This window comes from Rhinatrema bivittatum, chromosome 8 (genome assembly GCF_901001135.1).
Source record: "Rhinatrema bivittatum chromosome 8, aRhiBiv1.1, whole genome shotgun sequence".
In the NCBI taxonomy this organism is placed as follows: domain Eukaryota; kingdom Metazoa; phylum Chordata; class Amphibia; order Gymnophiona; family Rhinatrematidae; genus Rhinatrema; species Rhinatrema bivittatum.
This window is the reverse complement of record NC_042622.1, coordinates 187,551,753-187,571,442: the sequence shown is the minus strand read 5'-3', so window position 1 is coordinate 187,571,442 and position 19,690 is coordinate 187,551,753. Positions and strand designations below refer to the sequence as shown.

At 46.6% G+C, this 19,690-nt stretch overlaps 1 protein-coding gene across 9 annotated transcripts in view; it reads right to left on the bottom strand.

The window, feature by feature from the left end:
- GTF2IRD1 (GTF2I repeat domain containing 1) overlaps positions 1 to 19,690 on the bottom strand; it is a 193,888-nt gene that overhangs the window by 45,489 nt on the left and 128,709 nt on the right. For 8 of the 9 annotated variants that reach the window (XM_029612152.1, XM_029612145.1, XM_029612144.1 and 5 more), the window contains 8 exons: positions 12,919 to 12,944; positions 10,697 to 10,817; positions 9,980 to 10,017; positions 8,872 to 8,952; positions 7,124 to 7,213; positions 6,179 to 6,229; positions 5,550 to 5,615; positions 5,054 to 5,237 (listed from right to left, as the gene is read on the bottom strand). In XM_029612152.1, coding sequence (XP_029468012.1) covers positions 5,054 to 5,237; positions 5,550 to 5,615; positions 6,179 to 6,229; positions 7,124 to 7,213; positions 8,872 to 8,952; positions 9,980 to 10,017; positions 10,697 to 10,817; positions 12,919 to 12,944 — 657 coding nt within the window. The remainder of the gene's footprint in view (positions 1 to 5,053; positions 5,238 to 5,549; positions 5,616 to 6,178; positions 6,230 to 7,123; positions 7,214 to 8,871; positions 8,953 to 9,979; positions 10,018 to 10,696; positions 10,818 to 12,918; positions 12,945 to 19,690) is intronic. The other variant, XM_029612149.1, reaches the window with a different exon arrangement.

Here is a 19,690-nt window from a genome sequence, read left to right as displayed (position 1 = left end):
ATTCATTTGTAGATGTCGGTTGATGCTCTTGAGGTCCAGGATGGGGCGAAAGGAACCTTTCTTCTAGGGTACAATGAAATAGATGGAATAACGCCCCATATTTTCCGGGGGCACAGGTACTGGGATTATAGCCTTCACCCTGAGGAGTCTTAAAAAAAAGTAGTCTCCATTGCTTGCTTCTTGTGCTGGTTGTGGCCAGGAGACATCATGAATATGTCCCAAGGTATGCTGTGAAATTCCAGCACATATCCTTCTCATATGACCTCCAGTACTCATTTGTATGAAGTGATCTCGACCCCCTATCTCCTCGTTCTGAGGGTGGGTCGGCAAAATTTCATTGGGGAGGTCGGGACGAACCTGAACCAATCCTCTCCCTCTCTTGGGCTGTCGACTACAAAAGGACTGAGACCTCCCAAAGGGTTGAGATCTCTGAAATGTCGAGTTTCTGTAGGGGTGAAAATGTTGGGAGCTATTGGATCAACCCCTCTGGTAGCTGGGGAACTGGAAATTCACCCCATTTACTGGCCAGCTTTTCCAATTTGCTTCCAAAAAAGAGTGATTCTTTAAATGGCATCTTTGTAAGATTTGTCTTGGAGGTTGCATCTGCTGACCAATTCCGCAGCCATAGTTGTCTTCTGGCCACCATAACTGAGGCCAATCCTCTTGGCAGAAGTACGGACTATATCTGAGCCCGTGTCAGCTAAAAAGGCGACAGCAGGTTCCATAACCACTCTGGAATTCACCCCTGTGTCATCCACCTCCTGAGAGTGGAGTAGGCATGCACGAGCTACCAGGGTACAACAAGAAGCAATCTGTAAGTCATTGCTACTGCATCAAAGGCCTGTTTAAGGATAGACTCCATCAGTCTGTCATGTGCTTCCTTTAAGGTCACTCTGTAACATGGTCTGATATAGTTCTAAACCAGGGGGAATTATCCCATCTTCCAAGCAATCTGTATCCTCCTCTTCGTCCGTGCCGTCTGAGTCCCTGTCAGGGATACCCTTGGTGAGACAGGGCATGTCTCGATGTCTGGGAGATGGAGAGCTTACTGACTGAGGTTCCGTCCAGACAGGGGCAGGTGAGGTAGCAGACTGCGCCTGTATGAAGGCTTGAAGGCCCTGGAAAAATTCCACCCAAGAGAAGGCAGCCGGGTCCATGCCTAGTCCAGGAAATACTGGTGTAGGTGCCGCTGAATTTCCCTCTCCCATGGATGACCCAGCCCGGAGGTACTCAGATCTAGGGTACTTCCAGTTAAGGCTGTGGCTAACCCATCCTCTGAATGGGAGGAGCAGGGTTTAGCAAAGTCTGGGGAGGCCAACTTTCCCTGGGCTTCCTCACAGTGCTGACATAAGTTGGAATCCAGGTCAGACTGTGCAACCCTAATATGAAAAGCAGCACAGAGATAAAATCGCTTATGTTTCTTGGCTGCTGGAGCCATTGGCGGTGGTAACTGTGTGATCAGTGGACTCACACTTAAAATTTTATGCGCACAGATTTTGGGCGCCTAGGCGTGATGTAGTGTGATGCACACATAGCCCATGCACCCGGCTTTACCTGTATTCTACACTTAGGTTGTATGCATATGTATGCACGTGATGTTATGTGCACAGCGCATTTGCAGAGACAACTCGCTGCTCATACCAACATTCTATGGAGGGCAATACAGCACGCACAAAGATGCGCACAAGATGGCTCTGCTGCGGCCTACCTCGCGGTGTGCTGACCAAGCCAAACGTAGGGCCTAGCCCACCGGGGGCCGCTCAACCCACTCGGAAGCCCATTTCCCCTTACCCCAACGGGATCGAGAACGAAGTCAATATGGTGCGCAGAGCAAGGAGACCTGAGGAAGTCTTACCGAAACCCCTCTTCTCTGAAGATAAATATTCTTCCTTTTTTTTTTTCCTTTGTAAACTTACCTGAGCACGCCGTTTACCAGCTAAGTACAGAGACAGTTTCCGGCTGCGAGGGGAAAGGGCTTTGGCCGTCACCGCCATGCTCGGCTTCCTGCACCCGCTGCCTTTCAGCTGCTTAAGCAGCAAAGTCCACGCCAGGAACCGGCTACCGGACCAAGGCACACCTCTGAGAGGTCTCGGAAATCGCCTCAGGAATTCTAAACTAGGGGAGGGACCTTTAGGTATCACCGCAGGAGAGCGGGGCTCAATTTTTTTCTCCAATTTAAATGTAGAATTTCTCCTTCCAAAAAGTACAGGAATCCTCATAAGGAGAGGAACATACACCATCTGCTGGAGACAGAGAACTACTGAAGGGCTGAGGTCACTACAGGGGTCTATCTACGATGACGTCAGCCTTGAAATCTGACTCAGTCTTTATCTGCTGGCAGGGTAGCATATTCCATGGTCCTGAGTCCATCTGGCTACACACTAGGAAACTTAAATTTGATCCTCCCACTCTACCAGAAGCCAATCTAAACTAAGACTGGAGTGATGTGTTCTCTGAGTGGGGTTTTGGCAATAAGGCAAGCGGTTGTATTCTGAATCGGCTGAAGAGGTTTTAAGGTGCAATAGGATAGACCTATTAAAAGGGCATTGCAATAGTCCACTGGGGTTATTGCTAATGCCTGTATAACAGTTCTGAGTCAATAAGGAATGGTTTCAAGTTCCGAAGGAGATGAAGCTTCCAAAAATAATTTCTTACTAAGTTCTTGATACAAGATCGCAGAGACAATGAGGAATCAAAGATGACCCTTAAGTTGCAACCCTGGCAAGAAATTAGAATCTGTGACCCCTTAAATGAGAACGTTGTGGGCACATCAATGTTTGGAAGATGGGCAAGTAGCATAATTTCAATCCAACATATCTGGTTAACTTAGGTGGATAGTAGTTGAATATCACCACTTATCCGCCTAAGTTAGCCAGATAAGTAGCACCTCCAGGGAATGCCCACCCTTCTGCCCACCACTTAGGTGGCTGGCTAACACCCAGATAAATAATTATCCAGCTAAGCGGCACTAAATATTGATCCCATTAAAATTTATAAAAATAGCACAGACTGGCGAGTCTTCTTCCCACCATCAGTGGAAGATAAACAGAAGCAGTGCAATATAATCATTTATCAACCACTCTTGCTGTTGTGACCCTAGCAGAGGCATCTTGCAGGTTGGTCTTCAGGCTGAGACCAGCATTATGAGATCCCGTTCATCCCTCCTGAGGGGTCTAGGTCCCCCTCTCCCTGCTCATCCATGCCCCCCCCCCCCCAGGCTCCTCGGGGCTGGAATTAGCCGCCGACAGCATTGGAGGGAATTTCCCTCCCTCAGCTGGTCTCTCCTCCACGCACATGAAAGAATACAAAATGGCCGCCGTTCCCGTGCTCAACAGGAATGGGTCGGCTGCGATGGAGGGAGCAGATCTAACCAGTCGTGGCTTCCGCTGCTGAAAAAGTGCCCCCGCAGTTCCCTGTGAAGAGCCCTCCCCACCAGGAAGGCAGCGGGAACAAGAGTCGGCCCGTGAAAAAGTCGCAAGGAAACCTCCCCACAGGCAAGGCAGCGGCTGGGACACGGCATGGCCGAATACCCAAGAGAACTGTGGGGCTAGTACCAAGAATAGGAGCAAAGGAACCTCCTGGACCTGTCTTCACCACTATCTGCCGGTCGGGAAACGTCTGATGCCCGGGAGAGCAGAGAACACGATCGGGTCATCTCTTTCCTATTTCTTGAAAAAGTTACTGTAAATTGGTTATTTACTCTTTCAGATAATAGAAGGACTAGGGGGGACACTCCATGAAGTTAGCAAGTAGCTCATTTAAAACAAATCGAAGAAAATTGTTTTTCACTCAGCACATAGTTAAGCTCTGGAATTCATTGTCAGAGGATGTGGTTGCAGCAGTTAGTGTAACTGGGTTTAAAAAAGGTTTGGATAAGTTCCTAGAGGAAAATCCATAAACTGCTATTAATTAATAAGCAACAGTAGCTTGAGATTTATTTATGTTAGGAAACTCGCCAGGTACTTGTGATTTGAATTGGCCACTGTTGGAAACTGGATACTGGGCTTGATGGACCTTTGGTCTGACCCAGTATGGCAACTTTTATGTCCTTATGTTCTTTTTTTTTTTTTTTAAACAATTTTAACCTCTACAAAAAAGACAAACAGGCTATGCTTCCCTGAAGTGGAATGGAAGAGGCTTTGAAGAGGTTGTGCTGGAAGCAGAGGGAGCCAGTCCACTGGTTATCACCCCCGGTGCACCAGCCCGAGCAATTTTGGTGTCCCCAACCCCTGCTCGCTCCAGCCTTCTACCAGAAGTGATGGTTCCCCCAGGACCTGCCAACCTCCTGGGTAGCACAGTGCTCTCCTAAAACTGAAACTCCTAAAATAAATCTCCTGTCCTTTTTTTTGGTCCAGAACTGCAGGTTTTGCACCACCTCCATCTGCTGGAGACAGAGAAATACTGAGGAGTTGCAGGTGACACACCAGGTTAAGAGGTGACGCTTGCAAAACTTTCTCCGTCTCCATCTGTTAGAAGTGAAGCAAAACCCAGGAGTCTGGACTGATCTGGGTACGTACAGGGAAAAATAGTTATCCAGCAAAGTGGCATTAAATATTGAGCCCATTAAAATGTACAAAAATAGCACAGACTGGTGAGTCTTCTTCCCACCATCGGTGGAAGATAGACAGAAGTAGTGCAATATAATCATTCATCCACCACTCTTGCTGTTGCGACCCTAGCAGAGGCATCATGCAGGTTGGTCTTCAGGCTAAGACCAGCATTATGAGAAAACGGTAACCCAAGACCAGGCTGTGAAAAACAGAAACCCCCCCCCCAATCATCTCACATAAGCAGGGATTAAGAATTAACATGCTGAAATGCCGCCATTGTCCCACAAAACTTTACCCACCAGCGATTCTAAGTTATTCTTCCTCCCTGCAAATGGTAACAAAATGTCACCTCTTTGATCAGCAAGTCTTGGAACCAAACCAGAGCTCACTACGAAGAGCAGATCAAAGAGAGAGAGAGACAAAGTGGACTGGGAGGTTGGCTGGAGGCCGAACGTCCTGGAGTTCTAACCAGGAGAACTGTCGACTTTTCTCTTTCGGGTTACCTCTTAATGATAAACTGGATGCTACCGCTGGCTTCCAGGATTTTCTTCAGTTTCACAATGCCAAAGCAGTTGGGACGGCGCAGCGAGATCCCTTCTGGCAGACCCAACACGTAGAGGTCTTCTGGGTACATCAGGAACTTGGAGTATGGCACTTTGACAGGCTCCGACAGCCCTATGGCTTTAGCTAGGCAACAATGAGAACCTCATTATTTCATAGCCAGGGCCTAACACATGTACCAACCCACCCACCCTAATGCAATATATAAAAATAATGCTATATATATATATAATGCAATATATAAAAAATATCTTATATAAAATATAAATATCAATATATAAAAAAATATCTTATATAAAAAAATGCTTATAAAGGGCCCATATTGTTTCCGAGGTATATGGGCACTTTCAGACATTTCTCTTTGAAAATCAGCAGCCACAAAAACAAAGGCTTCAAGCAGAGGAAAGTTGAAGGCTCTACTGGTCAGTATGCACTCACCATATTTTGTGCTGAAGAGATTTTCAACTTGTTTCCTCAAGTGTCGAATAACATCGCCTATTTCGTCTGTAAAACAACGAGACATCATTTCGTAAGGAAACCAGACGAGAAAATCCTTGTGCTGGCGGACAAGTACATTCCTTGTTAAACCACTCCCACCCTTTGCCCCTCTGAGATGCACGCAGAGGCCTATCTGCTAGTTTCAGTCCACACCTGGGCTCTTACAGAAGGCAAATTCCCAAAGCCACTTAAACAGGTAAAAAGAAATTTACATGCGCACATTGGCTGTCAGGCAACCGCTGGCCAGGTCATCACTTTTTAGCAAGCCAGAAAGTGTTGCTATCCCCCATGCAAATCAGTCCAAAGTGAAACATAAGGCTAGCTATGGAGATTTCTTCCCCCAGTTAGAATCAACTGAAAATGTGGCTAAAATTAAACAGATATTTTCGCCACTCGGTGAATCATTGAAAATTGGCCCCTTGGTGTTTTCCAGCTGGAAAGTTTCCGGTTCTTCAGTAGAAAGCATACGGTGCTACTTAGCAGTTGGATGTTTCCCAGGTGTGGACACTAAGCTGCTTTAACCACATCTGAGATTATAAAGTCATCCAATCACCACAATAAAATCTTACCACCCTGTTTGTCCTCATGTCTTGTGTTCTCCTTTGCTCCTTTCTCTGGCCCTGTGGAACAGAGAGAGATTTTAGCTGTTCTGTGAGTGGGCTCTGGCAGGTTGTGTCATCTCAGTGGGGTGATGGAGGAGAGGGGTGCTGAGCTGCGATTAAGATACTCTTTATTGCCATAACCATACAGCTGGACCACTGCCTGGAAAGTATTTAATTTCCAAAGCCAGTCAAGGTCATTTTAATATCAGGATAAAACACAGTAAGCAAATGAACCTGATCACGTTGTATGTCCAAGCCAGCAAACCTTTGTGCAACTTGTTGAATATATCTCTGCCTGGTTGTCTGTCCTTGGAAGGCATGGCACCAGATGGACACTGAGCCATGAGCATCCAAAAACTGATATCCCACAAGCTATAAGTCAAAACTGTAGCCACCACAATCTTCACTTAAGCAATTTCAGACTTGCTAAGCTTCCCTCAACAGAGGAATAGTAGGAACAATTAGCTTGTGTGACCCAAAGGGTAACCTTTCTTCTAGCTCCTCTCTCCCGAAAGATCAATGGGGAACAAAGGCCCTCTTGCTATCTGCCCTCAGGTCTTCCCTCTATCAATGGGATTCTTTGCAGGTTGCGAAACCTTTTTCTGGATCCACATTGTGCATGATCCAGAGATGAACATCAGCTTTCCAGAAGAATCTCCTTCCCGGAGCCCTCTCTTGAGATATTCACACTGCCTTCCTTTTGGGGTGATATCTGCATGAGGTTCTGATAAGGCTCAGCACATCTCCCTTTGATTATTTTTTTTATTACAAAAAGTGACTAAGCACTCTCCTTAGGAATGAAATATAAACCAGAACATGATGGAATATATATATATATTTTTTTAACTGCCAGCTGACTTCCTTTAATAAATTTAGCTAGTGCTGCTACTTTAAGAGACTTTCCTTAATTACCTAGCATGGTTTCCATCCTGTAGCTGGAATCATCGGAAGCCGTGTGGTTCAGCACAGAGTCGTGAATATCATCTGAGCTGAGAGAGGGATCTGGGAATACAAAAATCCTTGAGACTATAGGTACAGGAGATGCTCTCCTCCACATATGAGCCCTGGAGTCCCAGGATTCCTTGTAACTCAGCAGAGTCATGAGTAATAATGCAGTATGGCCATGCATTACTGAATGCAATCTCTATACGCCGCATCGACAGTTATGAGACAGTTTACTATGTTTACATTATCCATGCTGATGAATTCTGCAGTGCTGTCACGAAAGTCAATGAATTTTTTTCACAATTATTGTGCCCGTTAATGCAGGGCCCCATTGCATCTGCTATGGAAGGCATCGCCATGATCGGTGAACCCTTTGGAGGAGTTGCACATAATCCGAGGAGATGCCAAAAGCACAGATGAAGGTGGTCAATGCCTTTTGCTTTGAAGATGGTACATAAGTGCCCCAATGTTTTGAGATGCAGAATAAAAATCCCTGAAATAAGGTTTGGCTGAATCAAGGCTAAAGCCGACGGCAACACCATCCACTGGCACAGCATGGATTTTTTAAATCTCAAAACATTTAAGCACAGACACCGAGAATACGACAGTACATAAAGACTTTTAAGACCCATCTAGTCTGCCCAATTTACTTCCTTTTTGACTGCCACAGACCAACAGTTCCCATCCCTGTCCTGAAGGTACAACACAGAATATATATCATGAAAATCTTCCCAGAAAAGTAAGCAGATGCCAAAAAAAAAAAAAGTGACTTCTGAAGACTGTTCTCTCTTCTCCCTCCCCTCCTTTCAATAAGCAGAAAAAAAAATGAGACAGAAGTGGCATTTTTCTGTTGAATTTCCTGCCTGCTGTGTGGGAGAAAGATTGGCAGGTTCTCTAACTACCATAAAAAAGGAAACTAGAAGGGACTTCTCATAGTAAAAAAAAAAAAAAAGGGAGAAAAGACAGACTGTGCTGCTTCCGAGATCTGACGCAGATGTTACGGCTCAGTTTTCAAGGATCCACAGAGCTGAGAAATAACCTGCTAAACGTCAGCCGGTTATCTTTCAGGTGGATTTTTAGCCAAACTTTACTGGCTAGATTTAGGGCAGCTCTTTGTGCCGCTGGGGGTCGCCCACCTGACAATCAGCACTAATTGCATAAACCCCCCTTTTTTGCCCGGTTAAATTTGGCTTCTTTGTGAATTTAGGTCAAATGTAACTGCTCAGTGGGGGTGGGGGCATTTTTAAAAGCAGAGGTTCAATTGGTTAAAATCCAAAGTTTTGCCAGTTAAACTGTTCGAAAATTGACACCCCCTCCCCAGCCCCTGAGATCTTGTTTCTAGGGTCTCACCCTGTGCGATCAGCTTCCACCTGCATTCAAAATTGTGCATCCTAACCAATAAAGTCATTCCACTTGTTTATATGTGATTGCATAACAATGCCAAGGATATGCTCCTTTTACCTCATATCTGAGGTGGAATTCAATTGGTTTTGCAGGGACTTTTCTTAGGGAAACCAAAGCTACAAATCCATGTTGACAGTGTGGTAAAGCCAGGACTGGATCAGCCTATTTGGTAACCCTACCCGGAGAGGGTCCTCTCCACCTGCTCAGCTGAAAGCACTCTTTTGGGAAAGAACAGCTTCTACCTAATAAGATCTGAACACAATTCAGTTCATTTTACTCCCATGCACAACCTCAAAAAGAGTAATTTCTACCTGGAACAGTGACTTGAATTATGTCCAGATCTTCCAGTTCTAGTTTGATAGGTTTTATCCCACTCAGCTCGCCAGAAGTCCCTGTAAAATATTAGGAAAAAAAAATTGTTAGGACCAAAGTTTATGAATAAAAATACAAAGATCCTCTTCAGATCTTATCCAGTAAGAAATTTGTGTACCATTTGCAAAAACAACCAGGAGGGTCTCAGCAGTGTAATACTCTTTCCACTACAAAAAACCTAGGGTGGCTTATCAACAAAACAGAATTTAAATTTATTTTGTTAAGTTTCTAACGCACTTGACGTAGGAAAGCTCCCCCGTGTTACTTAAAAAGAGCATCGGTGAAGAAGAATCAGAAATATTAAAGTTGAGCTAAAGAAAATGTGCCTGAACTTTGCCAGCCAAAAACAAGGCCAGCTAGATTTAGGCCTGACATCTGGCTGCTGGGATTTTCGGCACCTAAACTTAGCTGGCCAGAGCTAGAAATCAAGGCTAACAAGGTAGGTCATCTCCTCTTTCCGGGTATGCCTCAGAGGCAGCCCGCATTTCGAGCAGCTAAACTTAACCACCTAGCGATCCGAGACGGCCTCCGTTAATCTTCAAACTGCCTGATCTAGTTTCCTAACTCCCACAGTTAGCTGGCTAAACCCCTTTGAAAACTGACTCTCTACTGAATTCTCCTTAATTATTACAGAGAGGTTAGTCTGTACACCACGCAACCCACCTACTGTGTATCAGAATGGTCATCACGCTATATTAGAAAGTGTCAATAAAGTGAAATTAACCAGAATCAGACACTGCTTTGTAAGGAGATTCCCAGCCAACACGTCCCAGGATATTAAGCCTAAGGTGTGATTCCATTCCGCTCTGGGCAGCAGCGCGCTACCAATTTCTGATCGAGGGGATTCTCCCCAGCTTCGCTCCACTGGGTGAGCTGCGCTTTCTTTTCGTACAATAATTTAACGAAGGGTGCCTGCGAGCCCTCCACCCCACCACATCATTAGTTCTGAGATGTATTACACCTGCCATGTGTTCAGACTAACAGAATCTTTACCGCCTTTCCCTTCGGAAAGGAAACTGCTCTTTAAGTCCCTCATGCGCAATTTACCTGGCTCACACTCTTCGGATGCGCTGCCGCTGTCAGACCTAAAGGAACAGAAATGACATCCCTTGTGACTTGGCACAGACATGTCAGATTGAAAAGTCCAGGTGATCAAGGTCACAAAAAAAATGTAATTCCAGATGTTAAATTACTTTTAACAATTACTAACAGGAAAGGAAAAGAAAATATCTCAGAAAGGGAATGGTACAGCCCAATGACTCAGTGACAGTGCTAGAGCTGTCATGCAGACTGGGGTTTAGTTTCTGGGCAAGGGCTAATGCTTCTTTGATCGACCGGGCCTTGGGGATGCTATATGAATACCGGCCCAGTTCAGCATGAACGTGTAGTGTCACAGTCTCTGGCCAAGGACTATCATTGCGATGGTTGGGATGAGACAAAAGAGCAAGCGAGAAGATTTAAAATGAAGAAAAATCCAGGAAATTGCACAGGAAGGATTATGGCGTCATTATCTCGGGAGGTGCCAATTCTGATTAAGTGAGAAACCCAAAAGGAATAGAAGGATGTAAAATCCCAGTAGAATGGTGCCACGGTTTCTTGAAAGGTAAAATTCAACCTGATTTTTTTTTTTTCTATTTATTCCCTTTTTGATTCCTTCATCTGTCTTCCTCTGAAAGATACTCCAGCAGAGAATTAAAATAGCTGATGCCACTGCAACTTTTGTAAAGTGCCCTAGAACCGGTTTCTGCGACCTGGGAGTCTCACCTGCTGGTGTGCGACGATGGCCCCACCAGATCCAAGACCGCCATCTTCTGAAGTTCCACGCAGCTCTCTTCTCCAGGGCTGGCCGTTTCTGACTTCATGGTTTCTTTGGTAAATTTAGTGCCTAGTTATGGTTATGTAGCAAGTTTTTAAGTAATTAAATGCACACCACAGACAGCAGCTTTTAAAGGAACAACACCGGCAAGGCAAAACCTTTGGGGCAAGCTTACAAAGCCATGCCTGCTTTGCAAATCAGGGCTCTCCATGTACAAAGAAATACTTTTAAGGCTACAAGGCTACCATCTGCATGCAGCTCGGCACAGACCATTGCCAGTTTGGCTACCTTGAATAGAATGGAGGTCAGAGCCACCTGGGAACAAGGTCAGTGAACCTCCGTGAAAAATGCAAGTCAAGTCCTGAGGTAACTCAAGATTTCGGGGAGCGGGGCCATGCCAATGCAGAGTAATTGGATCTGTATTATTTCACCCCTCCCCCTTTTTTGTCCCATCTGGCACAGGAGGGGTTTCGGATATTATTGGAACCAGCTTGCCCATCTCTATTGCAAACCAAAAGTCGCCAAACACACACAGCAAACACAAACAGACTGATGCAATACCGTGTGCTGGCTGCAGCGCACAGCTCAATGCGCGATTGGACACGTGTCCATAACCCTGGATGGAAAGCAGGCATTCATTTTGGAGGAGCCCAAACGTTTTACAGAAAAGCAGAAAATACTGCTTTTTTGTACTTCCTTGACTTGATAGCGTAGCAATATTAAGTTGGAGAAACTAAAATATTAGAAATGTCCCCCCACCCCTCCAAAAAAAAACCCCAAACAAAACCAGGATGCCAGTGGTCAGGTTAGGAAAAGGGATGTTCAATTAAAGAGCATCCATTTTCCTACTTTGGCTGTGCACAGGTTAGGAAAATGGACACTAAAATTGAGTGTCCATTTTTCTAACCGGCTGACAGCCACATCTTCCGGGCACCCGCTGCCAAGGCTCTAGGGGCACGCAAATTCCCCTAATGCCTCCTTTTTACCACGGCATCTGATTTAAATATTAAATTGGGCACCCGGGAGAGGTGGATCGGCACGCGGTACGGGACAGGGCGCTCAATCATGAGCATCCGTTTAACGTGCGCTGATATTGCATTGGCCTGAAAATCAGTGCAGAAAGAACCAGGTTTGCAGCAGTCAGTCAGTCACTGGACCAAGGCTTTCTCTACATAAAAACATAGGAAGGGTGCTTTTCAAAAGGGCTGCTGCGGGTAGAACGCTGTTTCACATGCGGAAATGGGCCTTTTACAAAGCTGCCTCACCCGATATGCGGGTAAACTTTGGCGCAAGCGACACATTTGCAAGCAAGTTTACGTGGCCTGAGCAGAGGGGTTCCTGGATGGGGGTGGAGCTGGGGAAGGACTTGGACTTCTGTGCATGCTTTTCTTTTAAAATACAAAAGCATGACTGTAACTTTCACAATCCGGCACGTGGGCTCACATTTACGTGCATACGTCAGCCTGCGCCCAAGGACACTGCCATTTTATAGCACGTATGCGCATGTGCATGCGTTATAAAATAGCCTGGCCACGTGCACCAAATTTTAAGGGGGTCCGCGCCTGTGTGCGCAAATACCACTTCTGCCGCATAAATCGGGATTTTTAAAGGGGCGCATACTGACGCTATCCCCAGTTTTACCAGTTCATCCCAGTTAAGAGATAAGTCCTTCAAACACCCCCCCCCCCTAGTTTAATAGCCTGTACTCCCCCCAGTTCTGCCTATTTTTATTTTTTAACTTACATGTTAGCAGAAGTACAGTTTCATGGCGGGGGGGGTCTCGGCTCGCGCTGGATCGCTTAAGTATTTACGCACACATCTCAGGTTCACGGCCTGAAATGCCCATGCCCCCTTTTTGTAAACTTTCAAAGATATGTGCGCTCTGAGAGATATGTGTGTATCTCAGCGGCTTTTACAATCCACTTGGCACGCAGGAGTCCGACATATTCGCAGATCCCATAATTAATGCGTGCGTCGGGCTTTTAAAATACACTTTTTTTGCGTGTAAATTGTCCAGACAAATCTGTGCAGCTGATTTAGCAGGTGTAACTGGTGGGGAGTAGGGCTGACAGGGTGACTTTCAAAAGCGGCCTCATGCAGGGATGTTACAAAATTACCCTCTGACTGGCGTGCAGAAGAAATTAAGTAGTCCAACAATGCTTATACATACCTGTAAAAATTCTCTCATCAAACATCCTATAAAAAGTTAAAAACAAAACAAGGCGTGACGTTAATACAAGACACCATTTTTAACAGATGTAGAGTCCTTCCTACCTTTCTTTTTCCATATTCCTGTGCTGGCCGCACAGACCGATACTTGACCTGACAAGTACAAACCCCAGGATTCATTCACAGGGCAGGCGATTATGGGGGAAAACACGGGGCTTAGCTCGGGGAAATGGGCTTTTAGAGGATTGCCTGCCCCATACGCAAGCGAAAGGGATGTGCGCAAAGCTTCTGTGTGTCTGCTTTTACCCTCGGTTGGGGGTGGAGAGACGTTCCTGGGAGCGGGCTCTGGAATCATGCGCGCGCTTTTACATTTTTCAAAGGAATGCGGCATAGCTTTTGCCGGGAACAGTAACCCATACAAATTAACTGGGGCCAATGTGCATCGAGGCTCACCTTGAAAAGGCCTGCAGAGTCCCACAGGTAGGTATGCGCAAGCTTTGCACACATGTGGACAGCAGGGCTCGATGGCAGTGCCACGCATGGGCCAGAAATTCGGGTTCAAGGTATTTGTAGGGCGGGGTTGGGGGGGGAGGTCAGGAACTGGAGTGAGGCTGGCAATAAATGAAACCTCTTGCGCTCTTAAACTTTCAGTTACAGTGCTTCTGACACAGAACTTCAGGTTTTTAAATAAAATTAACGATAAAACAGATCATTTTTAAAATGGCAATAAAGCATTCCGGTGCACCCACAATGACCACTCGTTTTTTTACACATACCCAGCACACAGTCCTCTCCATAGCTGTGGTATATAACTGGGGGCCCAGAACACTACAGAATGTTTTGGGGCACATTTTGGGGGAAATTTTATAACTGCCCGCATGGGTATCAAGTATGCGGTTATTTTACCTGCATGCTTGGCATTCATTTTCACATGGAAAGTGCATGCCTGTTCCTTTTTTTTGCAAATAATCACAGAAAGACTACCCGCACATGTTTACACCCGCCAATGTGCACGTGTAGGCTTTGTGTTTTTCGCGAAGGGAGAAAACATGCATGGACTTTTCAAAATACGAAATCATGGGTATATTTCCAAACCCTGCCCATGAGAACGAATTGCACCGAGAAGCTCTCCGTGCGTCCTTTCACCTGCGTATTGGGAGGACAATTTTGCAAAAGGCCATTTCTGTGAGTCAAGAGCTATTTTACCTGTGGAAATAGCTTGGAAAATTACCCCTTTTTAAGGTAAAAACAGATCATTGCACTCTCACCACAGAATGGAGACATTACTTACCTGATAATTTTGTTTTCCTTAGTGTAGACAGATGGACTCAGGATCAATGGGTTATGCTCCCCTGCTAGCAGATGGAGTCAGGTTTTAAAGCTGATGTCACCCTAGATACACCCCTGCAGTGACCTCAGCTCTCCAGTATTCTCTTCAGAAGCCACTGTGGACATACTATAGAAAAAACTTGATTTAAAATATGATTAAAAATGGATAACCGTAAGTGTACTCAACCAATCATAAACACTGAACCCCAGTAAGAATACAGATGCCCTGATCTAGGAATTGGATGACAGCTCACCCGTAATCTCTTGGAACTGATATCCACTCCATGGGCGAATCCTTGGCACCGTTCTTGGGCAGCCATGGGCGGGATGCTGAGTCCATCTGTCTACACTAAGGAAAACAAAATTATCAGGCAAGTAATTTCTTCATTTCCTAGCGTGTAGCCAGATGGACTCAGGTCCAATGGGATGTACAAAAGTTACTCCGGTTTGGGGCAGGAGGCTGCCCACAGTCCGGTTAACACCGCCCTTGTAAAGGCTGTGTCCTCTCAGGCCTGAACGTCCAGGCGACAGAACCTGGAGAAGGTGTACAAGGAGGACCACGTCGCCGCTTGGCAGATATCGATGGAAGACAGCAGTCTAACTTCCACCCATGAGACCACCTGAGCCCTAGTGGAATGAGCTTTAACCTGAGATGGTAATGGCTTTCCTGCCTTCACATAAGCTCCCGTGACCACCTCCTTAATCCAGTGAGCTATGTTAGCCCGTGAAGCTGGTTCGCCCTGCTTCCTTCCACCATGAATTACAAACAGGCGGTCCATCCATCAGACCGGTTCTGAAACTTCCAGAACAGGCATCAAAAGTCTACTGACATTCAAATGACGGAGGAGGCAGTATTCTTCCGCGTCCTTGTGCTTATCTAGTGATGACAACAAAATGGACTGATACAAATGAAACTCCGAGACTAACTTGGGCAAGAATGATGGAACAGGATGAAGCTGTAACGTTCCTGGAGTCATCCGGAGGAACGGTTCCCGACACAACAATGCCTGTAGTTCAGAAATGCGACATACTGAGCATATAGCCACTAGGAACACTGTTTTCAAGGTTAATAAACTAAAGGAAAGCCTGCGCAGTAGCCAAAATGAGGGCCCTGCCAAAAATTCTAATACTAGATTAAGATTCCACAAGGGAACCGGCCACCGTAGGGGTGGCCAGAGGTGCTTCACCCCTTTCAGAAAATGGGCCATGTCCGGATGAGCCGACAGGTGGGTTCCGTTCACTTCGCCGCTGAAACAGGAGAGAGCCACTACCTGGATCTTCAAGCAGTTAAGGGTCAAACCTTTATTCAAGTCGTCTTGCAAAAATTCCAGAATTAGTGGGATTTTGACCGCCTGAGGGAGGACAACGCGTTCCCTACACCAGGCCACAAATATTCCCCAGACCCACACATATGCTAGGGACGTAGAGAACTTTCGAGCGTGGAGTAAGCTGGCAATTACTACCATATAATATACTTGCTTCATCAGGCGAGCCCTCTCAAGAGCCAGACTGTAAGACAGAATAGAGTCAGATCCTCGTGAAGGACTGGTCCCTGCTGTAGCAGGTCCCTGTGCAGTGGGAGGCACAGGAGGGTCTCCACCAGGATTCTCCAATGTCCACATTCCATTGACACTTGGGTCAATCTGGAGTTACTAGTAGGACTAATCCCTTGTGGTGCTCGAATCTGCAAATGACCCTGCCCAGCAGGGGCCAGGGAGGAAGGCGTATAGCAACTCTTCTTCCGGCCAGGTGTGAACGAGAGCATCGATCCTCAGAGACCACGGATCTAGTCTGTGATTGAAGAATTGGGGAACCTTTGCATTGTGAGATGCGGCCAGCAGGTCGATGGACAGGAGGCCCCAGTGATCTACTATCAGTTGAAATGCTTTGGCCGACAACACCCACTCTCCTGGATGCAGAATCTCCCTGCTTAGAAAGTCTGCTGTGATGTTGTCTTTTCCTGCGATGTGGGAGGCTGAGATCACCTGTAGATGTATTTCCACCCATTCCATAAGACGATCTATCTCCTGTGACACCTGCTGGCTCTTGGCTCTACCCTGGAAGTTGATATAGGTTACCGTTGTTGAGTTGTGCGACATTACATTGACTGCTTGACCCCGGAGTCTGTGGCTGAATTGTAGACATGCCAATTTGACTGCCCAGGCTGTTCCAGAGGGCTTCTTCCTCGGTCCAACGTCCCTGCACCGTGAGTTCCTGACAGTGAGTTCCCCAGCCCCAGAAGCTCATGTTTGTTGTGAAGACCAGCCAGTTTGAGGAGGACAGGGGTACACCCCTGCTCAGATGATCTTCCTGCAGGGACCACTAGAGCCGAGAGCATACTCCCATCAGTAAGTGGAGGTGAACTGAATAGTCTTGAGACTGTGGGTTCCAACGTGACAGCAGTGAGTGTTGGTGGTCGCATGTGTGCCCTCACCCAGGGCACTACCTCCAGGATTCCTGCCATTAAACCGAGAATTTGAAGATAGCACCACACTTTCGGGTATATCATGCTCATCAACTGACACACTTGGGACATCAGCTTCCTTATCCACGTGGTCAGAAGGAAGACCTTGCCTGCTTGGTGTCAAACTGGACTCCCAGATATTCCAAGGACTTGGAGTGCTAGAGACTGCTTTTGTCCAGGTTTACAACCTAACCGAGTTCCTGAAGCAAGGAGGTCACACTGTTGATCATAGACTTGGCCCGGATCAACCAATCATCCAAGTACAGGTGCACCAGGATTCCCTCTTTTCTCAATGCTGCTGCTACGACTAGCATAATCTTAGAAAATGTTCTGGGGGGGGGAGGGGGCTAAGCCAAAGGGCAGTGCCAGGAAAAGTTGGTGTTCTTGACAGATTGGAATATGCAGGTAGGCCTCGGATAGGTCCAGGGAGTTTAAGAACTTTCCTGATTGTACGGCCATTATCATGGAGCGTAGGGTTTCCATGTGTAAATGATGCACTCGTAGATGTGGGTTGACACTCTTGAGGTCCAAGATGGGGTGAAAGGAACCTTCCTTCTTGGGTACGATGAAATAGATGGAATAACGCCCTGTATTTTCCTGGGGTGCAGGTAGTGGAATTATAGCTCTCATCCTGAGGAGCCTTAAAATAGTAGTCTCTATTGCCTGCTTCTTGTGCTGGGAGTGGCAAGGAGACATCATGAATATGTCCCCAGGAGTGCTGTGAAATTCCAGCACATATCCTTCTCATATGACCTGCAGTACCCATTTGTCCGAAGTGATCTCGACCCACTTCTGGAAGAAGAGGGACAGTCGACCCCCTATCTCCTCATTCCGAAGTTGGGTCGGCAAATTTTCACTTGGGGGTTTGGGACGAACCTGAACCTGAGTCTGTCTCTCTCTTGGGCTGTTGACTACAAAAGGACTGAGACATCCCAAAGGGCTGAGACCTCTGAAATGTCGAGTTTCTAAAGGGGTGAAAGTGTTGGGAGCCCCTGGATCGACCCCTCATAGGCTAAGGGCATTATAACTGCTTTCTCTTATCTTCTGGTAGCCGGGGAACTGGAGATTCACCCTGTTTATTGACCAGCTTTTCCAATTCGCTTCTGAAAAGGAGTGATCCTTTAAAGGGAATCTTTGTAAGATTTGCCTTGAGGTTGCATGAAGTTAGCAAGTAACACATTTAAGAATAATCGGAGAAAATTCTTTTTCACTCAACGCACAATAAAGCTCTGGAATTTGTTGCCAGAGGAGGTGGTTAGTGCAGTTAGTGTAGCTGGGTTCAAAAAAGGTTTGGATAAGTTCTTGGAGGAGAAGTCCATTAATGGCTATTAATCAATTATACTTAGGGAATAGTCACTGCTATTAATTGCATCAGTAGCATGGGTTCTTCTTAGTGTTTGGGTAATTGCAAGGTTCTTGTGGCCTGGTTTTGGCCTCTGTTGGAAATAGGATACTGGGCTTGATGGACCCTTGGTCTGACCCAGCATGGCAATTTCTTATGTTCTTATGTTCTTATTGCATCTCCTGACCAATTCCGCAGCCATAGCTGGTCTTCTGGCCACCACCACTGAGGCCACTCCTCTGGCTGAAGTATGGACTAGATCCGAGCCCATGTCTGCTAAAAAGGTGGCGGCAGGTTCCATAACCGCTCTGGAATTCACCCCCGAGTCATCCACCTCCTGAGAGAGGAGTAGGCACGAACGAGCTACCGGGGCTCAACAAAAAGCAATCTGTAAGGTCAAGGCCTGTTTAAGGATGGATTCCATCCATCTATTGTATGCATCCTTTAAGGCTGCTCCTCCCTCCACTGGGATAGTTGTTCGCTTAGAGATGGCACAGACCAGCGATTCCACTTTAGAGAAATGCAAACGCTCTGTCACCGCTGGATCCAGTGGGTATAGAGCTTCTAATGCTCGTCCCCCTTTAAAACTTGCTTCTGGGACATCCCACTGCAGGTCAATCAACTCCTGGATGTCTTCCAGTACTGGAAAGTAGCAAGAGACTTTCTGTAGAGAAATCAGAATGGGGTTCTTCTTTGGATCCATCATAGAGTCCAACCCAGGAACTTCCAGCATCTTCAGGGTCTGGGAAACCAGGGCTGGCATTTCATCTCTATAGAAAAACCATAACATAGTCTGATACAGTTCTAAACCAGGGGGAATTTCCCCATCTTCCAAGGAATCTGTATCCTCCTTTTCGTCCGTACCTTCCGGGTCCCTGCCAGGAATACCCTTGGTGAGGTGAGGCATGCCTCGAGGTCTGCCGACAGGACTGAAAGAGGGAGGACTTACCAGCTGAGGTTCTATCTTGACGGGGCAAATGAGGTAGCAGACTGCACCTGTATGAAAGTTTGAATTCCTTGGAAAAATTCCAACCAAGAGAAGGCAGCCGGGTCCATGCCTAGCCCAGGTGGTACTGGGGTAGATGCCACTGAATTTCCCTCTCCCATGGATGACCCAGTCCCAGGGGTACTCAGATATGGGGTACTTCCAGTTAAGACTGTGGCTGCCCCATCCTCTGAATGGTAGGAGCCAGGCTTAGCAAAGTCCGGGGAGGCCAACTCTCCCTGGGCTTCCTCACAGTGCTGACATAAGCTGGAATCCAGGTCAGACTGTGAAGCCCTAATATGAAAAGAAGCAAACAGAGAAAGGCGCTTATGTTTCTTGGCTGCCGGAGCTATTGGCGGCGGCGGTAACTGTGTGTTCTGTCAGCTCGCACTTAAAATTTTATGCACACAGATTTGAGCGCCTAGGTGGGTCGTGGTGAGGTGCACGCACAGCCCGTTCACCCGGTTTTACCTGGATTCTGCGCTTAGTAGGCTCTGCACGTATGCACGCACGCAACATTATGCGTGCAGAGCCGACGCACTGCGTGTACCAATGTTCTATGGAGGGCAATACGAAATGTACAAAGAAGCGCACAAGATGGCACCGCCACGGCCTACCACGGGTTCGCCGACCAAGTCTAAAGCGGGGTCTAG